The following is a 21932-nucleotide window of genomic DNA, read 5'->3' as shown; positions in this document are numbered from 1 at the left end:
TAATGTTATCAGAGTTAGCACTGCCTAGCTTAGAGCTAATGTCGGAAATGTATTCTTTTTGTTCTTTTAGAAACCCAGTGGCCATGTTGTTGTGTGTTTTATGAGTTTCCCATACTGCGGAACTGTGGAAACTTGGGGAAAAGTAACACTAACTGTTGGCTAACTTTCTCTTTCGTTAGCTAATGCTGTTAGAATTTGCTAGAAACTAAACTAAAGTGTTGCGTTCAAGTGTTGACTTAACAAAGAACCACGTCAAGTAAACAAGTGACCAAACCTATTTCGGAGTACGTAATATCATTTTAAAGATTTGTTTTCAGAACAAGGTACGATCTGTGAGTAACTGTCAGGCTCTGATTGGGTTACCACCTTGAAAAAGTAAGGATATGAAGCTCACTGTGATGGAAATGTATTTAAAGATGATAAATTAAACTATTACACACTTATCAGCCACTTAGTATTTGAATTACTATTGCTTTTCACTATCTCTGGCATCAACAATGTATTTTTACCCAGAGAACTGTTCTTTTCTCTGGTTGTGCGTGAAAATCCCAGTAGATCATAACGCCAACAAGATTGACATGTTTAAAGTCACGCAAATCACCTTTCTACCCCCGTTCTGATGCTTGTTTTGCAGCTTCAGCAGCTCTTCTTGACCATGTCAACATCCCTGAATGCATTGATTTGCTGCCATGTGATGCGGTGATTAAATATTTGAGTTTCCAGCAATTGAACATGTGTTTTTAATAAAGTGGACATATATCTTAATTGCAAAGGTGAACTTTCCATAGCCGTGGGGGTTAATGGTGTTGCTGCGGTTGATGATGATGATGATGATGAAGGTGTCTGCGTCTCTCTTTCAGAACACTTACACTAATGCAGACAAACTGCTGGAGGCGGCAGAGCAGCTGGCTCAGACTGGAGAGTGCGACCCGGAGGAAATCTACAAGGCCGCGCGGCACCTGGAGGTCCGGATCCAGGACTTTGTCCGACGAGTGGAGCACAGGAAGCTGCTGCTCGACATGTCTGTCTCCTTCCATACGCACACTAAGGAGGTGGGACAACGAACGCCAAAGACCACCCACAAATCGAGAATGACGTTTAGGTGTTTTCAGAATGGCTTTATCGCACATTTACCTGTCCTCACTGTCCTCTCCCGTCCTCCTATCCTGTGTGTCCAGCTGTGGTCATGGATGGAGGAGCTCCAGAAGCAGCTCTTGGACGACGTGTGCTGCGACTCGGTGGATTCGGTTCAGACTCTGATCCAGCAGTTTCAGCAGCAGCAGACGGCCACACTCGAGGCGACACTCAACGTGATTAAAGAGGGAGAGGAATTAATACAGCAGCTCAGGTAATAAAAAAAAAAGAAAAAAAGTTTTATTATTATTATTATTATTATTCACGGCGGCATATGGGAGGGAGAGAAAAATCAATACCGAGGTAATGATATTAATATTTATAAAGTTATAAAATCAAGAGAAGGATTAATCATTTTACACTTTGGAAAAATCATTAAAACATCAAATCATTTCAGCCTCATGGGTAAGATTATGAATAATAATAATTACAGTCTCGCTACATAAATATGAACACTTTTTCTTTTGGGTAATTACCTTCATCATATTTCTCCTTCTTTTATTGTTATGCCTGTAATGGGAAATTGAATAATGTGAGCTGAACACTGTTGAGTTAATAATAATAATCTACTAATGTCGCCTCACTCTCCTTGAAACAGTAAATTAATACTCTACTTGTTGTTGTTTTTTTATATCTTAAATAATGACTGGGATTTCATCTTATTATTTAATCTGGTTAAATCTTATTGTTTGTTCTTTTGTTTTTGTCCATAAAATGCAGAAAATGGTGTTTTGTTCAAAAAACAAAAATATTCAGTTTACTGTCATGCTGGAGCAAAGAAACCAAAGAATATTCACACTCACAGAACTTGGTTATTGATTTACTGATAGATTAATAATCAATCACTTGGTGCAACCCTAGTCAAAAACTAAAAGAAGAACCATATCTTGGACAATTATTTAACAGATTTACTTTTATTTTTGACAGATTTGCAGTTTTTCCACTCGTATATGAAAGAACATTTAGCTCACAAACTGTACATTGTGTCATTTCCTCGACTCTTCTCTCTTCCCACAGAGACGCCGCCATGTCGACGAACAAGACGCCACACTGCAGTTCCATCGCACACATCCAGGGGGTGCTGCAGCAGCTGGACGAGGCCCAGGGCCAGATGGAGGAGCTGTTCCACGAGCGCAAAATCAAACTTGACATCTTCCTGCAGCTACGCATCTTTGAGCAGTACACAATCGAGGTCAGCGAGGCAGAGCGCGTTTGTTTGGTTCAGTATCAGCTGAAAGGCCTCAGGCCGCGTGCTTTCATTTATTTTGACAGTGATGCAGCTGCTCTTTAAAGGGCGAAGAGCAGAGCAGACAAAGTCTTCCCCAGCGTTACTTCACACCCTCTCTGACAAATTCTAACATCCTGGCATTTAAATGAAGAGCTACATGCTCTGAATATTACAAAAGAAAGGAGAAAACAAAAAAAAAAAACTGACCACACCCTGGTCTCACTCCTCATTTCCTGTGTTTTTATTACATTTTTAGGTTACAGCAGAGTTGGACGCCTGGAACGAGGACCTGTCTCGTCAGCTGACCGACGCGAGCCGCTCGGGAAGCAGCAGTAGCAGCAGCGGCGGCTCCTTGTCCGGCGGCGCCGAGGACATCAGCCTGGCGGAGCAGCGGCTGAAGCGGCACGCGGAGAGGAAGGCGGCCATGAACAACATGACCTACGAAGTGATGCAGCAGGGCCAAGACTTGCACCAGTACATTATGGAGGTTCAGGCTTCAGGTAACAAGATTTAGAGAAACATTGCAAACAACGTCGTTGTTAATACCAAATAACCAAACGATGCAATACAGGACGATACAATGCGGTATGATAAGATATGGCACCGCTAACTTATACAATAAGTTACAATGCAATATTATACCATACTATATGATACAATAGGGTACGGTACGATACGATACGATACGATACGATAAGATAAGATAAGGTGCAGTCTGGTACAGTACGATACAATCAAGTCCAGTACGACATGATACAGTACGATGCGGTCCAGTACGATACGGTACGATACGATACTGTACTATACGATACGGTACTATACGATACGCTACGATACGATACGGTCCAGTACGATACTGTACGGTAAGGTATGATACGGTACGATACGGTACGGTAAGGTATACGCGATACGGAGTGATTCGATTCGCAGTCTGGTACAGTACGCTCCTATACACGCCGGCGGCGATACGATACGGTACAATACGGTACGACACGACACGACACGACACGATACGATACGATACGATAAGGTGCAGTCTGGTACAGTACGATACAATCAAGTCCAGTACGACATGATACAGTACGATACGGTAAGGTACGGTGCGATACAATACGGTACAGTATGGTACTATAAGATACGATACGATACGATACGATGCGATGTGATACGATATGATATGATACGGTACTATAAGATGCGATGCGATGCGATGCGATACGATACGATACAATACGATACAGTCCAGTCCAGTATGACACGACACGATATACCTCTATGATACGGTACTATACCATACGATATGATATGATACGGTACTATACGATACGATACGATACGATATGATGCGATACAGTCCAGTCCAGTCCAGTATGACACGACACGATATACCTCTATTGTTCCACAATGGGGAAATTCCCAGAATTACAGCAGCAAGAGCTAGTCACACAAATTATATATAATATATACGTTTGCACAGCAAACAAGGAACAACAACAGTGTAGGTGCACGGTGGAGCATAGAATTCTGACAGTGGATGAGAGAAATTGTGTCATTCGAGGCTGGTGCGATTAAATTGGTTTAGACGGCCTAATTTTTATAAAATATCTACTCTACATTTTGTGCCAGGCCCAGGTTATTGTATCTACGTCCTTTGGGGAGAACTTAAAATGTTATTTTTAGAAAATAATTTAAATAAACCCCCATCCTTAGCCCCGCCTCGCTCTGACTCTGTTGTCGACATTGTCCTCCCCTGCGTCTTCTGTTTGGAGCGCTACGAGTCGTTTAATGGGTTTTTTGTTGTTTTTAAAAGATATTTCTTGAAACAATGCCATGTTTAGGAAAAACCTTTTTTTAAGGGAACGCTTCTGTTTCCGTGTGGATAAGGCCTTAATAAATAAGCATTGTGTGAAGACGCTACAATGTCTTACTATAGTTCACCAGCTCCCATCTGGATCTACAGCTGCACACTCAACAATAGGAATCCTGAGGCTGAACTGTGGCCCCCGAAGAAAATTAGGTTCACATAATCATTACAGCACAATCCTCTAAGTGGGTGTGCATGTTAGCATACAGGCCGAGTTCACTGCTTTAGTCACTGCGTCGTCCCCCTGGAGTGATAAATCTATCCTACACACACACACACACAGTCTCTGTTCAGCAGTGCCAGTAACTGGAGTGAGGCATTAATAGTTCATTGGTGCCACAGACTGTACAGAAACACACACACTTAATAGTGTGTAATATCAATAAGGTAATCAGCTGCAAAATCAGCTGCAAAACAAAAGCAGAAATGTGTTATTTTAATATAAAATACGTCAAATCAATGTGGAAATGATTCATTTAATAACAGTCGGGGGAAAAATCCATCCCTCCAGATGCCTAACACTGTTTCTCATGCACTAGTATACTCTAGTAGTTCATTTTCATTTACTAGATAAAGTTGGCACGATTAAAGTCATCACTTTAGCTTAGCATCAGGACTGCGAAACCAAAATTCAAAGCGTTCATTGTCGTGTGGAAATGGTCAAATCAAAATGTGAATGTTAAAATCGTGAGTTGTAACTCTTGGTCTTTTCAGGGATTGAACTGACCGGGGAGAAGGACATGGACTTGGCGTCTCAGGTTCAGGAGCTGCTGGAGTTTCTCCACGAGAAGCAGCAGGAGGTGGAGCTCAACGCGCAGCACACGCACGCGCGGCTGGAGCAGACCCTGCAGCTGCGCCACCTACAGGCCGAGGTTAAACAGGTAAACGCAGACCTCCACCAAGGCTTGATTAAACACACCTGACCATTTTTACATTCTGGTCCACTGAATCCAAAAGATTATCTGGATCTTCACAGAACTTATAGCTATTAACTTCTTACATAAACAGACCGAAAAGTGTTCAAATCTGATGAGTTTTAGCAAAGATATGGATTTTTTTGTTTGTTTTATTCATTATAGGAGACAGGGATTTCTTAAATATTTGATAATTTTTTTATTATCTCCTCTGTCCCTTCTTTTCAATCTCCTTTTCATTAACTTCTTCTCCCTTCTACCCCAACCTGTCTAGGCAGATACAGCCATACACTGTGTCTGGTTTCTTCCTGTTAAAAGGGAGTGTTGCATGCTCATTGTGTTCCTGTTGGGTTTCTCTATAATAATTCTAAGGTCTTGACCTTACCATGTGAAATGCAGAGTAATTATTTATAGTATATTCATTGAAAACAATGTATAAACGAAACATAAAATACACGAAACAGGTCATCCAAAAAGTTTTAGTGAGTTCATGAGAACGAATAATGGCTGGCTGATATATGAAATTATGATAATGTGATTATTGGTTATCCCTCTATTTAAAAAACATCACTGAATAAATTGAAATAAGCAGATGTGAATATGAATGTGCTGCTGCGTGGAGACAGGAAGCCGGCGGCTGCTGGAGAAGGATATGACTGAATAATTTATGAGGTTTATGACGGTGTGTGCTAATAACATGCACACACACACACACACACACACACACACACACACACACACACGCCCATGCTGCTGCTACACCCTCACTCCTGTCCTGCTCACCTTCTCCTTCTTATTATTTTTCATATGAAACTCAGCAGGTCATCGTCTCGGTAAACTGCACAAATGACATCACAGACACACAATAGTCCTATTTACTAGACTTGTTTTACTTTATGTCGTTTATGTCGTTAAAATATCACCGTAAGAAGAATTCCTGGCATTATTTTTTTGTTTTTGATTGTTAAAAACAAAACTTGCCGTTTCAATTTAAACTTTACTGACCTTGACACACCACAAACACATGCTATTTTTGTGTGATTTAAATCAATTTCAATGCCGTTTGTGCTAAAACTCACAACTGAAAGAAAGTTTATTTGCCAAAATATGAGATTTTGTTGAAATTAACATTTTTTTTCAATATTGCTTATATCAATTCAATAAAACTTTATTTGTATAGCGCCAAAGCACAACGTACATTATCTCAAGGCACTGTACATACACAGTGAGGCAAAAAACCTTTACACTTTTATAGAGAGCAGAGCAACAGTTCACACAATCTCTGACAGAACCAGACCCAAAGAGGCGTGGCCATCTGCCTAGACAGGTTGTGGTGAAAGGAAAAATGGTCACAGAGGTGAGGTAGAGACAGAAGAGAGACCAGGAGCAAGTTATAAGTTTAGACAAGACAGTTCTGAATCAGTTATGACATGTTTATAGAACTACAATGTCGTTTATATTTACTATATAAGCAACAGCAGAGATTGCTGATAACAAAATTATACCGATATCAATCCCAGTTGTGTGTGAGGACTGAAAAACGGGTCCTCGTGAGGTTAAGGTTAGATTAAGGGTCAGGGTTTGGTATTCATAAGGTAAGGGTAAGGGTTAGGGAATGCATTAGGTACGTGAGTGTCCCCGCTGAGTGTGCTGTACCAGAATGAGTGTGCTTGTGTTTCCATTCGCTTACAGATTTCTTTAAAAATAAACACACTTGTCAAACATGAAAGGTTCTCAAAGCGCTTTATATCCACAGCATCTGTATCATATTAACCTTTGTACCACACATTTTTATTAGAAACAGTGTGGGAGAACACACACACACACACACACAGATAAATATGTGAGATAAATTCTGTCGCGTGTCATTGTTGTTGTCACACTGTTTTGTCCGTGTGTGTCTCTCCAGGTGTTGGGTTGGATCCGTAACGGTGAGTCGATGCTGAACGCCAGCATGGTCAATGCCAGCTCGCTGTCTGAGGCCGAGCAGCTGCAGAGGGAACATGAGCAGTTCCAGATGGCGATAGAGGTACACACACACACACACACACACACACATATGTGCATACATCCTAATTACTGCTCCTTAAACCAGGGTTACTGCGTTTCACTAATAATTATTTCAGTATGCATTGATTTGAATAGTAGCAGATGAGTACACACACACACACACTTGTTTTTATGTCTTAGTGAGGACACATCACAGACAGAAGTCTCAGACTCACGTCCCTATAATTGATATCATGTTATTATAATGACATATTTCCGTATGTTTTTTTTAAATGAATCGATTAATTTTGCATCATAAATGCGCTTTATTGTGAAATACGTATTGTCCCATATCAAAACAAGCACTTTTATGACGAAATTCTCTGAAATATCATCAACGATATATATAAATCTAAGCTAATATAGCCCCCTACGTCTATTAAATAGTACCTTTTTTCCCCAAAAAGGTTATTATTTTGTGTTTGTTTTCCACTTGACACGCCCCCTCCTGACCAGTCTAGATGCTCACTGGCCCCCAGGTCATTTGAGTTTAAGACCCCTGCCTAAACGTAACCTAAACCGTAGCCTAAAAAAATAAGTCTTAACGCTGAAAAAGCCCTTTAAAGTTAAGGGGACCAGACAGAATGTCCCCAGACGCTCAAAATGTCCTCACAAAGATATAAATACCTATACACACACACAGGTTTGCACAGCTATTCTTCTTAGGACACTACACTGACTTCCATTCATTTGGACACCCTGGAAAAAACCTTATCTTATCACTTACCTTAATGTATAACCACAATTCCTCAGAAATTAGATTTTGCTTCATTAGGACCAGGTTTTTGGTCTCCATGGGAACAACTGGTCCTGACAAGACAGAAAAAAGGTCCTGAAGAGGCCGCAAATACAAGGACACACATTTGGAATGCGGTCACTTTGTGTACATGTGAACATGTGTGCGTGTGTGTGGCTTTAAATAAGCTGAGTGCACAAGTGTGTGATCACCAGGACTGTACAACACACACACACACACACACACACTGGCCTGGTTTCTGCTCCTGGAACTGCTGTGTGTGCATTTGTGCATGTGTGTGTGTGTGTGTAGTACAGTGTGTTTCCTCCACATGATGTAAGTCATGCATCCTGTGTCAGACTGATGTTATACTGTATACACACACACACACACACACACACTGAGTCCAGTACTCACACTGATTAAAGTATCATCTGCATAAAATCACACTTTTTGTAACAATGGTCAAATCCACAGGCAGCCAGTTTTAAATGCTCGTCTAGACTAGACTCTTCTTCTCTCTCGTTTTCCTAACTCATTGGACTATTGACCCTCTACTGCCCCCCGGCGATTGCGGTGGTATTGCTCTGTTTCATCCACCCGTCATCTTAAACTCCCCTGCTCGGCTCACGATGACAATGACAGAGAAAAAGAACTCAAAGTACGGCTGAAAGGCGCTCCGCCTGGAGTACAAATGGACCGTAATACTATTTTAAATCAGTTTATTCATCCGCGGAATTATCAGATCATCTTTAAAAAGTGCCACAGTGGCTCTTAATCCCCCAAAGTTAAATCTTCTGTCTGCCCGAGAGTCAGATAACAGAACAATATGCTCTTATAAAACATCTTTATATGAAATAATACTCAATAAAAAGCATCCCTTTTTTCATCAAAATTGTAAACACACAGTTATTATCGCCTCTGTATTTACTGTACGTTTTAACATAAAGCAGCGGAAATGCACGGTGTTCTAAGGGTTAACGTAAAAAAAAACTGCATATGTTAGTTTTAGTCTCACTTTCATACAAACTTTGACTGCGCGCCGCTCCTCTGGGAAACACATTAAAAGTAATGAAATTGCGTTTTTTAAGACCATAATTACTCGCATAAAAAACTCTCCCCCGTCGAGACTAAACTGGACCTGAAGCGAGTTTATAATTACTGGGGTAATTATTGCAGATGCTTTAGCTCCAAGACGTAATAAGTGAAGCTGGTTGGTTGGTTCACTGTCAGATTAACTCTCTCTCTCTCCCCCACTGAGATTAAAAAATTACCAAACTGACGTGATTATTTGTTCACAAAGTGCCTTTTATTACACTTTAATATTTCCTCATGGACTTGTTTGTTTACAAGCAGCCGTGTTCGCCACAAGACTTCCTTTACGTCCTCCTGACATGTGACTTCCGTTTGAAATCATGTGGAAACGAGAGCGAGCGCATCCTCATAAAACATCACGTAAAGTCCCGCCGATCCATAGTGTTAATGGAGGTCAGACGACGGTTCCGCGGGGAGTTCAACTCATGAGGGATTTTTAAATGGTAACCATCTTGTCTTCTTCTTCCTCCTCCTCCTCCTCTTCTAGTCTCTCTTCCATGCAAACTCCCTGCAGAAGACCCATCAGAGCGCTCTGCAGGTCCAGCAAAAAGCCGAGGTGAGAAGATTGTTAAATTAGTCATGAAATATCAGAATATTGTGACAAACGATGAATATTTCTCCCCTAAATGTAAAATACCGTCTTCAAATGTCTTGGTTTTTCTCACCATTGAACCACAGAGGTTGAACATTTCCGGGTTTCTTTGCAATAGAAACCTGAAAATATTCACATTTAAGAAGTCAAAAGACCAGGAGAAATCCAACTAAACAGTTGATTATCAGTGTAGTTATCAAAGTAAATAAGAAAAGGATCAATAATCATTTTAATAATGACTCCTTTCATTTTTTTAAAACTATTATTTCAGAGTTTACAGTCGAATGTGGCCGTCATTTCTTTTAACGGCTCTTATCTTATATATCAGCACAAAAACAACTCTATAAACATCATTTTTGAATAATTTCTCTTTATTTTATTCATTTTTATTTTATTATTGCTCCATTTTATGTTGGGTTCATTCTATATGACCATATTTTGATTTGTAATACTTAAATAATTTGTCTGTTCATCATATGCAGATGCTCATTATCGACATAAAACAAGGTAGTGTACCACCTAGTGATTAATATGTGTAACTGCAGGCGACAAAGACGAGACGGAGGCTTGTGGATGCGTGGGAATGCTTAGTTTGGAGGATATTGTGATGTTTTGAGGCTGTAACATGAAAAAATAAGTTAATAAATGTTAAATAATCCGTGAACTAGGTCAGATTAGACCAAACATTTCGGGAATTTTGAATAAAACGTTTCATCGCGTCTCTCTCTGGCCGCCTTCGTCACAGATGATGCTTCAGGCCGGTCACTACGACCCAGAGATGATTCGCAACTGTGCAGAGAAGGTGGCCGTGCACTGGCAGCAGCTGATGCTGAAGATGGAGGACCGCCTCAAGCTGGTCAACGCCTCCGTGGCCTTTTACAAGACGTCCGAACAGGTAACGTCTTGTCTGAGGTCTGAGGTTCGGGAGTGTTGTTCGTTGGTGTCACAGACTCCTTTTTTTTTTTGTTTCGCACCTTGCGTCAGGTCTGCAGCGTGTTGGAGAGCCTGGAGCAGGAGTACCGCCGGGACGAGGACTGGTGCGGCAGCCACGACAAACTGGGAACTTCGGCCGACACGGAGCACCTTCTACCTCTGATCAGCAAACACCTGGAGCAGAAGGAGGCCTTTCTCAAGGTGAAACAGTGGCAGCAAAGTCGTCCTTTCCTGTAACTTCATTTGAAAAGTTCTATATTTTACACTTATATATACTTATGTATTATAAAAGTATGTCACGTAAACATGACATCACTGAAAACATGGCTTTCATATCTTAGGAAACTGATTTATGCTGCTTTGTAGAACTTTTCACTTCCCCACACCAAATTCCATAGAAAAAACTAGCAATTTTACATCAACACAGAGACAGATATAGTTGTCCACTGTTAGTCCACTGCTGTGTCCATCCGTCAGTTCACTTATGTTAATGTGTGAATTCGGCGTGTGAAATCCTTTGCTCGGAGTCATTTATCTGACTCAAACTTAGCAAATGCGGCAGCCGTAGACAAGAAACTCCCATGTCCTGTGGGCTAAAAATGACTGTTTTCTGAATGGGCTTTGGCACGGGCAACCGACTTTTCTTCTGTCTTTCAGGCGTGCACTCTGGCCCGCAGGAACGCCGAGGTGTTTCTGAAGTACATCCACAGGAACAACGTGAGCATGCCCGGAGCGGCCGGTCACACCAGAGGGCCCGAGCAGCAGGTCAAAGGTCAGTGCTGCGGTTCACTCGCTTAAACCAGGATCCAGTTTAAGTCTTTTAACGTATGAGGAAACAGTTGTTTTTGTTGCTTTGTAGCACGTTTCACTCCCCCACACCAAAGTCCATAGAGAAAACGACTAATTTTACATCACCGCACAGAGAGAAGTCATTAATCCACTGCTGCGTCCATCACTCGGTTCTGCTGTATTATTTAGTGAATTCGGCATTTGAAATCCTTTCATTGGGATTATCTAACTGACACAAACTTATCAAACGTGGCAGCTGTAGACAAGCAACTCCAATGTCCTGTGAGCTAAAAATGACAGTTTTCTTAATGGGCTTTGGAATGAGAAAGTGAGCAGTTTATAATCTTCAGGAAAACATACTCTTACTTTATCATAGATTTTCACTGTTAACCACATTTTAATCAATTTATTCATGTTATGTCACATGAGAGACGTAGAAAACCTTTTTTTCCCCGGGCCATGTCAAACATTTCCGTACAATCGAACGTCAAACTCATAAGTTGACTGAAAATAGCGTTGTTTTTGCGTGTTCTGTGTTTTCCTAATCCTATAAAATGTTATAACACACTTCCATGCTGGTGTGTGCAGCCATCCTGAACGAGCTGCTGCAGAGAGAGAACAGAGTTCTTCACTTCTGGACGCTGAAGAAGAGGAGGCTGGACCAGTGTCAGCAGTACCTGGTGTTTGAACGCAGCGCCAAACAGGTGTGTGTTTGAAACTACATCTGGTTTATGAATAAAAAAACAACCCGGGGATTGAGGATTAACGTCCTATTTTGGGTTTTGTGTGTGTGTGTGTGTGTGTGTGTGTGTGTGCAGGCACTTGACTGGATCCAGGAGACAGGTGAGGTTTACCTGGCCACACACACATCACCTGGTGAGAGCAACGAGGAAACGCAGCAACTGCTCAGCGACTACCGTCACTTCAGACTCTCTGCCAAGGTATTGCTACTGTTAGTGTGTGTGTGTGTGTGTAAAGCTCAGTTTAATTGAGCCTTGTTGTAACTCAAATCAATGCAAATCCAGCCGAACACGACTGTTGCTCCACATTTGCATGCTAAATACAGAGTATTTTGTGCAGAATATTTGGGCCAAATTCTGACTCTTTGATATTATTTGTCTAATTTTACACATTTATGCTCCCAAAAACTATAAAAAATGCTGCTAAAATGCATCAAAACTTGAAAAGTCTCGTTGTCGTGTTATTTTGAGATTTTGACACAGATTTTAGGGACACAACGTTATTTTTGTGCTAGTTTTGTTTCTTTTATTATTTAATTATTTAATGTACACACTAATATGTGTCATTTACACACATTTAATCTACTCTATGTAGATTAAGAGACAGGGATTGCAAATTGAATACAGTTATTTGATATTTTATCATGTTTTTTGTATTATCCCTACCAAATACACCAATAAATACACAAACGAAAATAATATTATTGAAGTTAAGCAATTGTTTTGTTCTTATTAAACTTGTATTCCGTCAAATAGAGGGAGGACAAGAGATACTGGCAATATTGTATTGGTTTAAACACATATGGATTCATTTCTAATAGTTATAGAACATAACTGAAGTTGTTTGATGATTACAACTCATTTAGTGTTTGACAAAGGTCAGGAATATAATTTAAATTCAATAATGCATTAGTTTGGTGAAAGGCAGGGCGGACAATTAAGTCCATGATATTAGAAAATAAACATTAAAAACCGACGGTGAAGTCGTTTTCTTTGAGTGATGAGGCTGCAGAGCCCAAATCAAACAACAAAGGTCCTGAGATACGGAAACTGAACTGTGTGTGAACGTCCGGCAGCAAACCAAGGACAAGGTGAAGCTGCTGATCCAGCTCGCCGACAACCTGGTGGAGAAAGGCCACGCCCACGTGTCGGAGCTGAAGCGGTGGGTGAGCACGGTGGATCGCCGGTACAGAGACTTCTCTGCGCGCATGGGAAAATACCAGGAGAGTCTGGAGAGGAGCCTGGGGGTCAGCTCTGAGGTGAACACACACGCACGCACACACACACACACACACGCACACACACACACACACACACACTACTACTACTACTGCTTCACTATTATTATCTCAGGACTATTTATGACGACCTACTTTTACAGATGATAAATGACTGTGACCCAATTCACAATGAATGATATGTATGTAAATATACATGTTCATATACTATATATATATTTACATCTCTGACTTATTTAACAGTAGAAACATTTTAGGTTGGTGAACCAGACATTTGCAAGAGATAAAATGTTAGATTAGATTAGATTAGGATATATTTGATTAGTAGAGTAGAATATAATAGAATAGAAAAGAATAGAAGAGTAGAATAGAGTACAGTAGATTTGATTAGAAGAGTAGAGTAGATGAGTAGAATAGAGTAGAGTAGAGTATATTAGATTAGATTAGATTAGAATAGTAGAGTAGATTAGATTAGATTAGATTAGATTAGATAAGAAGAGTAGAGTATATTAGATTAGATTAGATTAGAAGAGTAGATTAGTAGATTAGATTAGATTAGATTAGATTAGATTAGATTAGAAGAGTAGAGTATATTAGATTAGATTAGAATTGTAGAGTAGAGTAGAATTGAATTAGTAGAGTAGATTAGATTAGAATAGTAGAGTAGATTAGATTAGATTAGATTAGAAGAGTAGAGTAGAGTATATTAGATTAGATTAGAAGAGTAGATTAGAAGAGTAGAGTAGAGTAGAGTAGATTAGATTAGAGTAGATTAGAAGAGTAGAGTAGAGTATATTAGATTAGATTAGAATTGTAGAGTAGAATGAATTAGTAGAGTGTAGATTAGATTAGATTAGATTAGATTAGAAGAGTAGAGTAGAGTAGAGTAGATTAGAAGAGTAGAGTATAGTAGAGTATATTAGATTAGATTAGATTAGAATAGTAGAGTAGAGTAGAATTGAATCGAGTCGAGTCGAGTAGATAGAATAGAATAGAGTAGAATATCTTAGTATAGTAGAGTAGAGTAGAGTAGATAAGAATAATAGATTTTACCATAGGTTAGGTTAGGATAGCTTCATTTTGGTTATATTATATAAGATTAGGTTTTAGTAGATTAGATTTGGTTAGGTTAAATTAGTTTAGGTTATATTATATTACATTTAGTTATATTATGTTAGAGTAGATTACGTTACATTAGGTTAGATTAGTTTAGGTTAGATTAGAGTAGAGCAGAGTAGATTAGGTTAGTTTAGGTTAGGTTAAATTAGTTTAGGTTAGATTAGAGTAGAGCAGAGTAGATTAGGTTAGTTTAGGTTAGGTTAAATTAGTTTAGGTTATATTATATTATATTTGGTAATATTAGTTTAGGGAACATTAGATTAGATTACATTAATTTAGATTAATTTCAGTTAAATTTAATTGAATTGAATTAGATTAGACTTTATAGATTTTTTTTACACAGAATAAAAATACAAATAAGCAGCAGTGTGTAAAGAGGAATATTAAAGAATATGTTTTATCAGGAGGGAAAATTTTACAGCATATATATATATTCACATATACAAAGAAAAGAAAAATCAATATTGGTGTCAAATGACTGTTTGTTGTTTTCTGTGCAGGACAACAAAGACCTGGAGTTGGACATAATCCCCGCCAGTTTGACTGACGACCCTGAGGTCAAACTGCGTGACCCCAACCACGAGGTCAACGAGGAGAAGAGAAAATCAGCGCGGAAGAAAGAGTGAGTTCACAGAAGTTCTTAAAGGACACATTTATTATAAATCAATAAATCAATAAAGCAATCTGTTCATTCAAACGTGGAATATTATTCACATTTCACACTGTGCTGAATATTGATTTATCTTTGTGAATATATTAACGTTAATAACCCGGATTCACTTTAAACCTTCATTTGTTACAGTTGGTTGATTCGTTTTTTTTTAAATAAAAACATGAACATTCAAATATAAACAAACAAATAAATAAATAACTGAAACACTGGAGCAGCATAAAGATAAATATGGCAAAAAGCTCAGTGCAGCACATCGCTCTCTCTTTTTCTGCCTTTCTTTACTCCACCCTTCTCTTTTTATCTCTCTCCCTCCCTACTCTTTTCTCTCACTATCTATCCCCCCTTCTATTGCCTTCTCTCTCACTTTCTATCTTTTCCTCCGTCCCTCCCTCCCACTCTTTCGTCCCTCCCACTCTTATATATATCTCCCTCGCTCTCTCACTCTCTTACTCACTCTCTTTTTACCCCCCTCCCTCCCTCTATCACTTTCTTTCTTCCCCTTCTGTCTCTTTTTATCTCTCTTTTCTTCCCATTCCTCACCACCCTTTTTTCTCTCCCAGTATCTCCCCTGTCTGTTGCTTCATATCCCCTCCCTCCCTACCCTTCCCTCTCTCTCTCTCTCTCTGTCTCTCCTTCTATCTCTCTTTCTCTCTCTCTATCCCTCCCCGTCTATTGCTTTATATCTCCCTCCCTACCTTTCTCTCTCTATTCCTCCCCCTCTCTCCCTTCCACTCTTTCTGTCTTTTATCTCTTTCCCTTGCTCTCTCACTTTATCTCTCTCTCTCTCTCTCCCTCCCTCCCCCTTCCCTCTCTCCCTCCCTTCTCCACTTCAGACAGTGCGTCTCTGTCTCAGCAGATTATTTTATTGTTCTCGTTATTTCTCCTCAAACCTGTAACCCTTGAAATGAATGAATGAATGAATGAATGAATAAATAGATGAATAGATGAATAGATGAATAAGTGTCAGAATGAGTGAATCCGGTGATAAACACTGCTGTTACAGTCTCGCTCTGTCGTCTCCTCTGAAATCTGTTGCTCGCGTTTGCCTTTGTGAAAGTTTCTCTCCGTGGAAACACGTCACCGGTGAAACGGCGTCCGATTCCCACACCCACAGACCTGCAGATGCGTCCGCGACGCGTGGAACGCATCGGCGTTGTCAGATAATAAAGCTGTATGGAGATAATGGAGATCATCTGTGTGTCTCGCTCTCTCCCTCCCTCTCTGCGTCTGCACAGCGCGCAGATTTACGACATCAGAGACGCTCAATTGAGATAATGGCTCTGAGTTCTGCGGCGTCCGCGCTCTCCTCCGCTGAACTTCTGTTTCATCATGAAACTGAACTTTTCTTTGGACTGAACTTGTGCAATCAGTGCACACAGTGGACCAATTACATCATTAATGTCACCCGATCCCCGCGTCTCACCCGGTAGCCCTAAACTGTCTCCTTGTCTCAGGTTCATCATGGCCGAGCTGCTGCAGACGGAGAAGTCCTACGTCAAAGATCTCCACGAGTGTCTAGAGGTGAGACGGTAAAGACGAGGCCGCTGTCGTCAAATGTCTTTGTCCCGCCTCCCGCGTCCTCATCTGTCTTCTCTTCCTTTTCCGTCCTCGTCCGTCAGACGTACCTGTGGGAGATGACGAGCGGCGTGGAGGAGATTCCCCCGGGCATCGCCAACAAGGAGCACATTATCTTCGGGAACATGCAGGAGATCTGTGACTTCCACAACAAGTGAGAAGTCAAACTGGTCCATGTTTTTGACCTTTTTTTTTTATCTTTCTTTTAAGCCCAAGAAGCTTTTAAGTCAATACTATTAGGTTAAAGTGGTAGTTTTGGGATTTTTGAAGTGAGATTGTATCAGGAAAACAACATAAAACAGGCCCTTATTCAAACTATGGCTGCCAGCAGGGGACAAAATACACTTTAATCCCATAACAAAGTGCTCTCCGACAAGTCTACCATAGTTTAAGATTACATTTGCCTCTTTATCCAACAGAAAACTGTACTTTTTAAACCGCTCCCTTCCCCTGCACCAAACTCCATAGAGAAAACCATCGTTTTTAGCCTGTCGGTCACAGGAGCAGCTGGTGTGCTGCTGCCTCGTGTGGTAAGTTTGTGTCACTTAAGTAAGTAGAAATTAAAGATTAGAAACACTGAAGTGACACAATTGCACTTTTTTATGATAGTGATGAAGGCGGCAGTGATTGATCGACTCCTGTGTGTGGTGATGTAAAATCGCTGATTTTCTCAATGGACTTTGGTGAGGAGTTTACAAAGTGACACAAACGTGACTTTATTAGTTAAAAAAGGGCAGTTTATGAATGTGAAAAAGCTGCAAACGCATTCTTGAGATATTATACGTCATATATGATATATGTGATGTATAATATTATATATCAGTAGCTCATAGAACCACTCACTCGAAGCGGAACTTTCCCACAAGCGCCCTGCACCAAACTCCATAGAGAAAACCATCGTTTTTAGCCTGTCAGTCACAGGAGCAGCTGGTGTGCTGCTGCCTCGTGTGGTAAGTTTGTGTCACTTAAGTAAGTAGAAATTAAAGATTACAAACACTGAAGTGACACAATTGCACTTTTTTATGAGAGTGATGAAGGCGGCAGTGATTGATCGACTCCTGTGTGTGGTGATTTAAAATCGCTGATTTTCTCAATGGACTTTGGTGCGGGGAGTGAGGACTTCACAAAGTGGCACAAACTTGACTTTATCCGTTAAGAAAAAAGGTTGTTTATCAGTATTCTTGAGATATTATACATTATACGTGATATATAATGTACATATTATGTATCAGGGGCTCATAGATCCACTCAAACGAAACGGAACTTTCCCACAAACTCACAAAACAAAAATGTTCTTAACTGAGTTCAGCTGTCAAAACACTCACCGCAGAGAGGAAAAGCCCTGAGGGGAACTTTAAGTTTTTCTTCTATTTAAGCCATAGGAGCAGCTGAAGGAGCGTCTGAAGTTTGTCTTCATACACAGAGTCCCAGAGGAACTCCTCCCTTTGCTTCTGATCGTATGTTTTGCACTTCCACAAATCTTCTTTTTCTTGGTGCCTCAGAAATAAAAAATGTTTTCCTCAAACCCTGAAGGAATTGTCTAAACTACAGGACCTTAGGATGAACTTTTCATGGGTTTCATGTGTTCATATTATTTCCAGGTTCTTGCTCTATTTGCACTGGTGCTTCTCTAGTGTTGCTAAATGATTTTAATTTGTGTGTTTGTTTGTGTTTCCAGTATTTTCCTGAAGGAGCTGGTGAACTACGAGCAGCTGCCAGAGGACGTCGGCCATTGTTTCGTCACCTGGGTGAGAATTCAGACTTCAGACTTCTTCATCCATCTGTGTTTGGGCCACAGGGAAGAAAAACAATTCAAGCTTTTGAGAATAAAGTCGTAAAATTACAAGAATACAGTTGTGTTTTAAGAGAAAAGCTAATTCTGGCTAATCTAGGGAAACTATAAAATGTCTACCAGCCGTTTCCTAAAGAGGGTTGTCCTCTAAAGTCTGTGGGATTCTTTCTTCAGAAGAGACTCAATTATTCAAAGTCCTGATTCTGATTCTAATGTGGTATTTCATTTATTTGTGAAACCAAAACTAAAGTCTAACTTAACAAGATACTTCACGTTCCTCGATCATCTGAGATTTAGCTTGAAAATATCCCGACTTTATTCCCGTAAAAGTACGACTTTATCCTTCCACTGCGACTTTTTCCTCATGGCATTACGACTTTTTTCTTGTAATATTGCGACTTTTTACTTGTAATATTGCGACTTTTTACTCGCGATATTATGACCTTTTTCTCGTGATATGACGACTTTATTTCTTATAATATAACTCCTTTATGTTTTGTAATATTACAACTTTATTTCGTATAATATAACAACTTTATTTCTCGTAATATTATGACTTTATTTCTCATAATATTGCGACATTACGGCTTTTATGACAATTTTCAACTTAACCAGATCCGTGAAAACAATTTGACCATAAAAACTGTTTTTTTAACCTTTTATTTCTCGTAATATTACGACTTTATTTCTTGTTATATTGCAACTTTTTTCTCATATTACAACTTACCTTTTCCTCGTAATATTGCGACTTTGTTCTCGTAATAGTACAACTTTATTCTTGAAATATTGCGACTTTTTACTCGTGATATTGTGACCTTTTTCTCGTGATATGACGACTTTATTTCTTATAATATAACGACTTTATTTATTGTAATATAACGACTTTATTTCTCGTAATATCACGACTTTATTTCTCGTAATATTACGACTTTATTTCTTGTTATATTGCAACTTTTTTCTCATATTACAACTTACCTTTTCCTCGTAATATTGCGACTTTGTTCTCGTAATAGTACAACTTTATTCTTGAAATATTGCGACTTTTTACTCGTGATATTGTGACCTTTTTCTCGTGATATGACGACTTTATTTCTTATAATATAACGACTTTATTTATTGTAATATAACGACTTTATTTCTCGTAATATCACGACTTTATTTCTCGTAATATTACGACTTTATTTCTTGTTATATTGCAACTTTTTTCTCATATTACAACTTACCTTTTCCTCGTAATATTGCGACTTTGTTCTCGTAATAGTACAACTTTATTCTTGAAATATTGCGACTTTTTACTCGTGATATTGTGACCTTTTTCTCGTGATATGACGACTTTATTTCTTATAATATAACGACTTTATTTATTGTAATATAACGACTTTATTTCTCGTAATATTACGACTTTATTTCTCGTAATATTACGACTTTATTTCTTGTTATATTGCAACTTTTTTCTCGTAATATTGCGACTTTACGGCTTTTATGACAATTTTCAATTTTACCAGATCCGTGAAAATAATTTGACCATAAAAACTGTATTTTTTAACCTTTTATTTCGCGTTGTTTATTGTTCTTATTGCTCTCTCTCTCTCTCTCTCTGTGTAAAATGTTTGTACTTTGCCCCAAACAAAGCTCCACACAGTAATTCAGATGAAAAACTGTGACTATGCAGTGATTTATGGTTCAGTTTGGAGCTCATTTCCTCCACAATGGCTTCACTCGTTGCCAGCTTTGCTCTCACATTACTTATTTGAAGGTTTCCAACACATTTTATGGTGGAGTTTCACACCCAGAAGTTTATTTTCAGTTCTACAGTTTCCAGATAACATAAATTTTTGCTTTGCTTAAATTCTGGTTTTATCTCTATAAAAATGTCATGTTCTTTTTTTTTTCCCCTCTCCTGTTTTCCAGGCGGACAAGTTCCACATCTACGTGGATTACTGTAAGAACAAACCCGACTCCAGTCAGCTCATACTGGAGCACGCCGGCACCTTCTTTGATGTGAGCGATACCACTCAGATTCATTTAAATTGATAAACAAACAAAAAAAAAACAGATTAAATCAACACGAAATCATGAAAAATACGAAAACAAAGCATTTTATTCTTCTTATAATCATAAAAAATGTTAATTTCAAATATAAAAAGGCTGTCTGTGCTACTTCTTTCCTTCTAGAGATAAAAAGTCACTGTATAGCTGTAGAATATATATAATATTTATGTATTCTCTACCTGTAACATGCTTTTCCTGCATATTATCCTCATAATAACTGAACCTGGAGCAAATTATGATAAAACTAGAGTCTAATTAACACAATAACTACAAGGGTTAAGAGTTGTAATATACACTAACTGACCAACACGAGTTATTTTGTAATAACAATAATAATAACAATAGGAAGAAGAGGAAACTGTAATATTTTCTTAACCATGTTACAAAGTTCTTAATCCGTAGATGAGAACGTCTTCAACCCTTAAATTGCCATGTTTTTGTCATGTTTTTTGTGATTTGAACGTGTTTCAGTGGCGCGTTCGTGTGAGAGTTTTAGTTAATGTTGTTTACGATGGACCAAAAACAAAGCGAAAACATGAAAAAAATTGAAAACACTCAAAAAACGCACAACTCGGTATGCATTTTTAACAATTATGCATGAAAAAAATCAAACATGCAAAAAAAGAAAATTAAAGTACCGGTTAAAGTCTAGCGAGGTAAAGACAAAGTTCTTGATTTAAAGCACATGGTCTCGCTTTAAACGAGTGAACATTAAAACCAAATTAAATCTGATGACTAAATTGTGTAGTTCCCCTGCTTTCTCAGCAGGTGGTGCTGTCTGACCATTGGAAAAAAAACATTTAAATCTTTAATTTCACTGTGTCATCTGCTGTAAATCTTTAATCCGTGTGTGAATGAATGAACAGGACATTCAGCAGAGACGGGGACTGGCCAACTCCATCTCCTCCTACCTCATCAAACCAGTCCAGAGGATCACCAAATACCAACTACTGCTCAAGGTAGAGACACAAAACACACACAAAACACACACAATCACACACAATCTCACACACACACACACACACACACAGCTCGGGCGTTACATATGTAAAAATGATTATTTTCCTCCTGCAGGAGTTACTGTCGTGCTGTGAGGAAGGCAAAGGGGAGATCAAAGACGGTCTGGAGGTGATGCTCGGCGTTCCCAAGAGAGCCAACGACGCCATGCACCTCGCCATGTTGGAGGGTGAGACGCTGTCCGTACAGGAAATGGAATATTATGGAATATCAGTCATCGTTCACACTAAAAACAGTCGTTTTTTAAATGTAAAATTCATCTGTAACTTGCAGAAATACATCATTTTCGGGCCGCGTTAGATCGAGTAGTGGGCTGCGTATGGCCCGCGAGCCGCAACTTTGACACCGCATCACGTTTTCTGTCAGAGATAATAAAAATTAATTAATGATCA

General features: G+C 39.2%; 1 protein-coding gene across 3 annotated transcripts in view; it reads left to right on the top strand.

The window, feature by feature from the left end:
* kalrna (kalirin RhoGEF kinase a) overlaps positions 1-21932 on the top strand; it is a 156054-nt gene that overhangs the window by 74830 nt on the left and 59292 nt on the right. For all 3 annotated transcript variants that reach the window (XM_044050535.1, XM_044050524.1, XM_044050544.1), the window contains exons 15-34: positions 861-1052; positions 1179-1348; positions 2152-2326; positions 2619-2862; positions 4941-5107; positions 7050-7169; positions 9508-9576; positions 10358-10507; positions 10597-10746; positions 11203-11317; positions 11923-12038; positions 12153-12275; positions 13151-13333; positions 14932-15053; positions 16559-16625; positions 16724-16833; positions 18358-18427; positions 20383-20472; positions 21390-21482; positions 21598-21709. In XM_044050535.1, the coding sequence (XP_043906470.1) occupies positions 861-1052; positions 1179-1348; positions 2152-2326; positions 2619-2862; positions 4941-5107; positions 7050-7169; positions 9508-9576; positions 10358-10507; positions 10597-10746; positions 11203-11317; positions 11923-12038; positions 12153-12275; positions 13151-13333; positions 14932-15053; positions 16559-16625; positions 16724-16833; positions 18358-18427; positions 20383-20472; positions 21390-21482; positions 21598-21709 (2638 nt within the window). The remainder of the gene's footprint in view (positions 1-860; positions 1053-1178; positions 1349-2151; positions 2327-2618; positions 2863-4940; positions 5108-7049; positions 7170-9507; positions 9577-10357; positions 10508-10596; positions 10747-11202; positions 11318-11922; positions 12039-12152; positions 12276-13150; positions 13334-14931; positions 15054-16558; positions 16626-16723; positions 16834-18357; positions 18428-20382; positions 20473-21389; positions 21483-21597; positions 21710-21932) is intronic.

The sequence above is a fragment of the Solea senegalensis genome, linkage group LG2 (assembly GCF_019176455.1).
Source record: "Solea senegalensis isolate Sse05_10M linkage group LG2, IFAPA_SoseM_1, whole genome shotgun sequence".
In the NCBI taxonomy this organism is placed as follows: Eukaryota; Metazoa; Chordata; class Actinopteri; order Pleuronectiformes; family Soleidae; genus Solea; species Solea senegalensis.
This window is presented reverse-complemented; position numbering and strand designations above follow the sequence as displayed.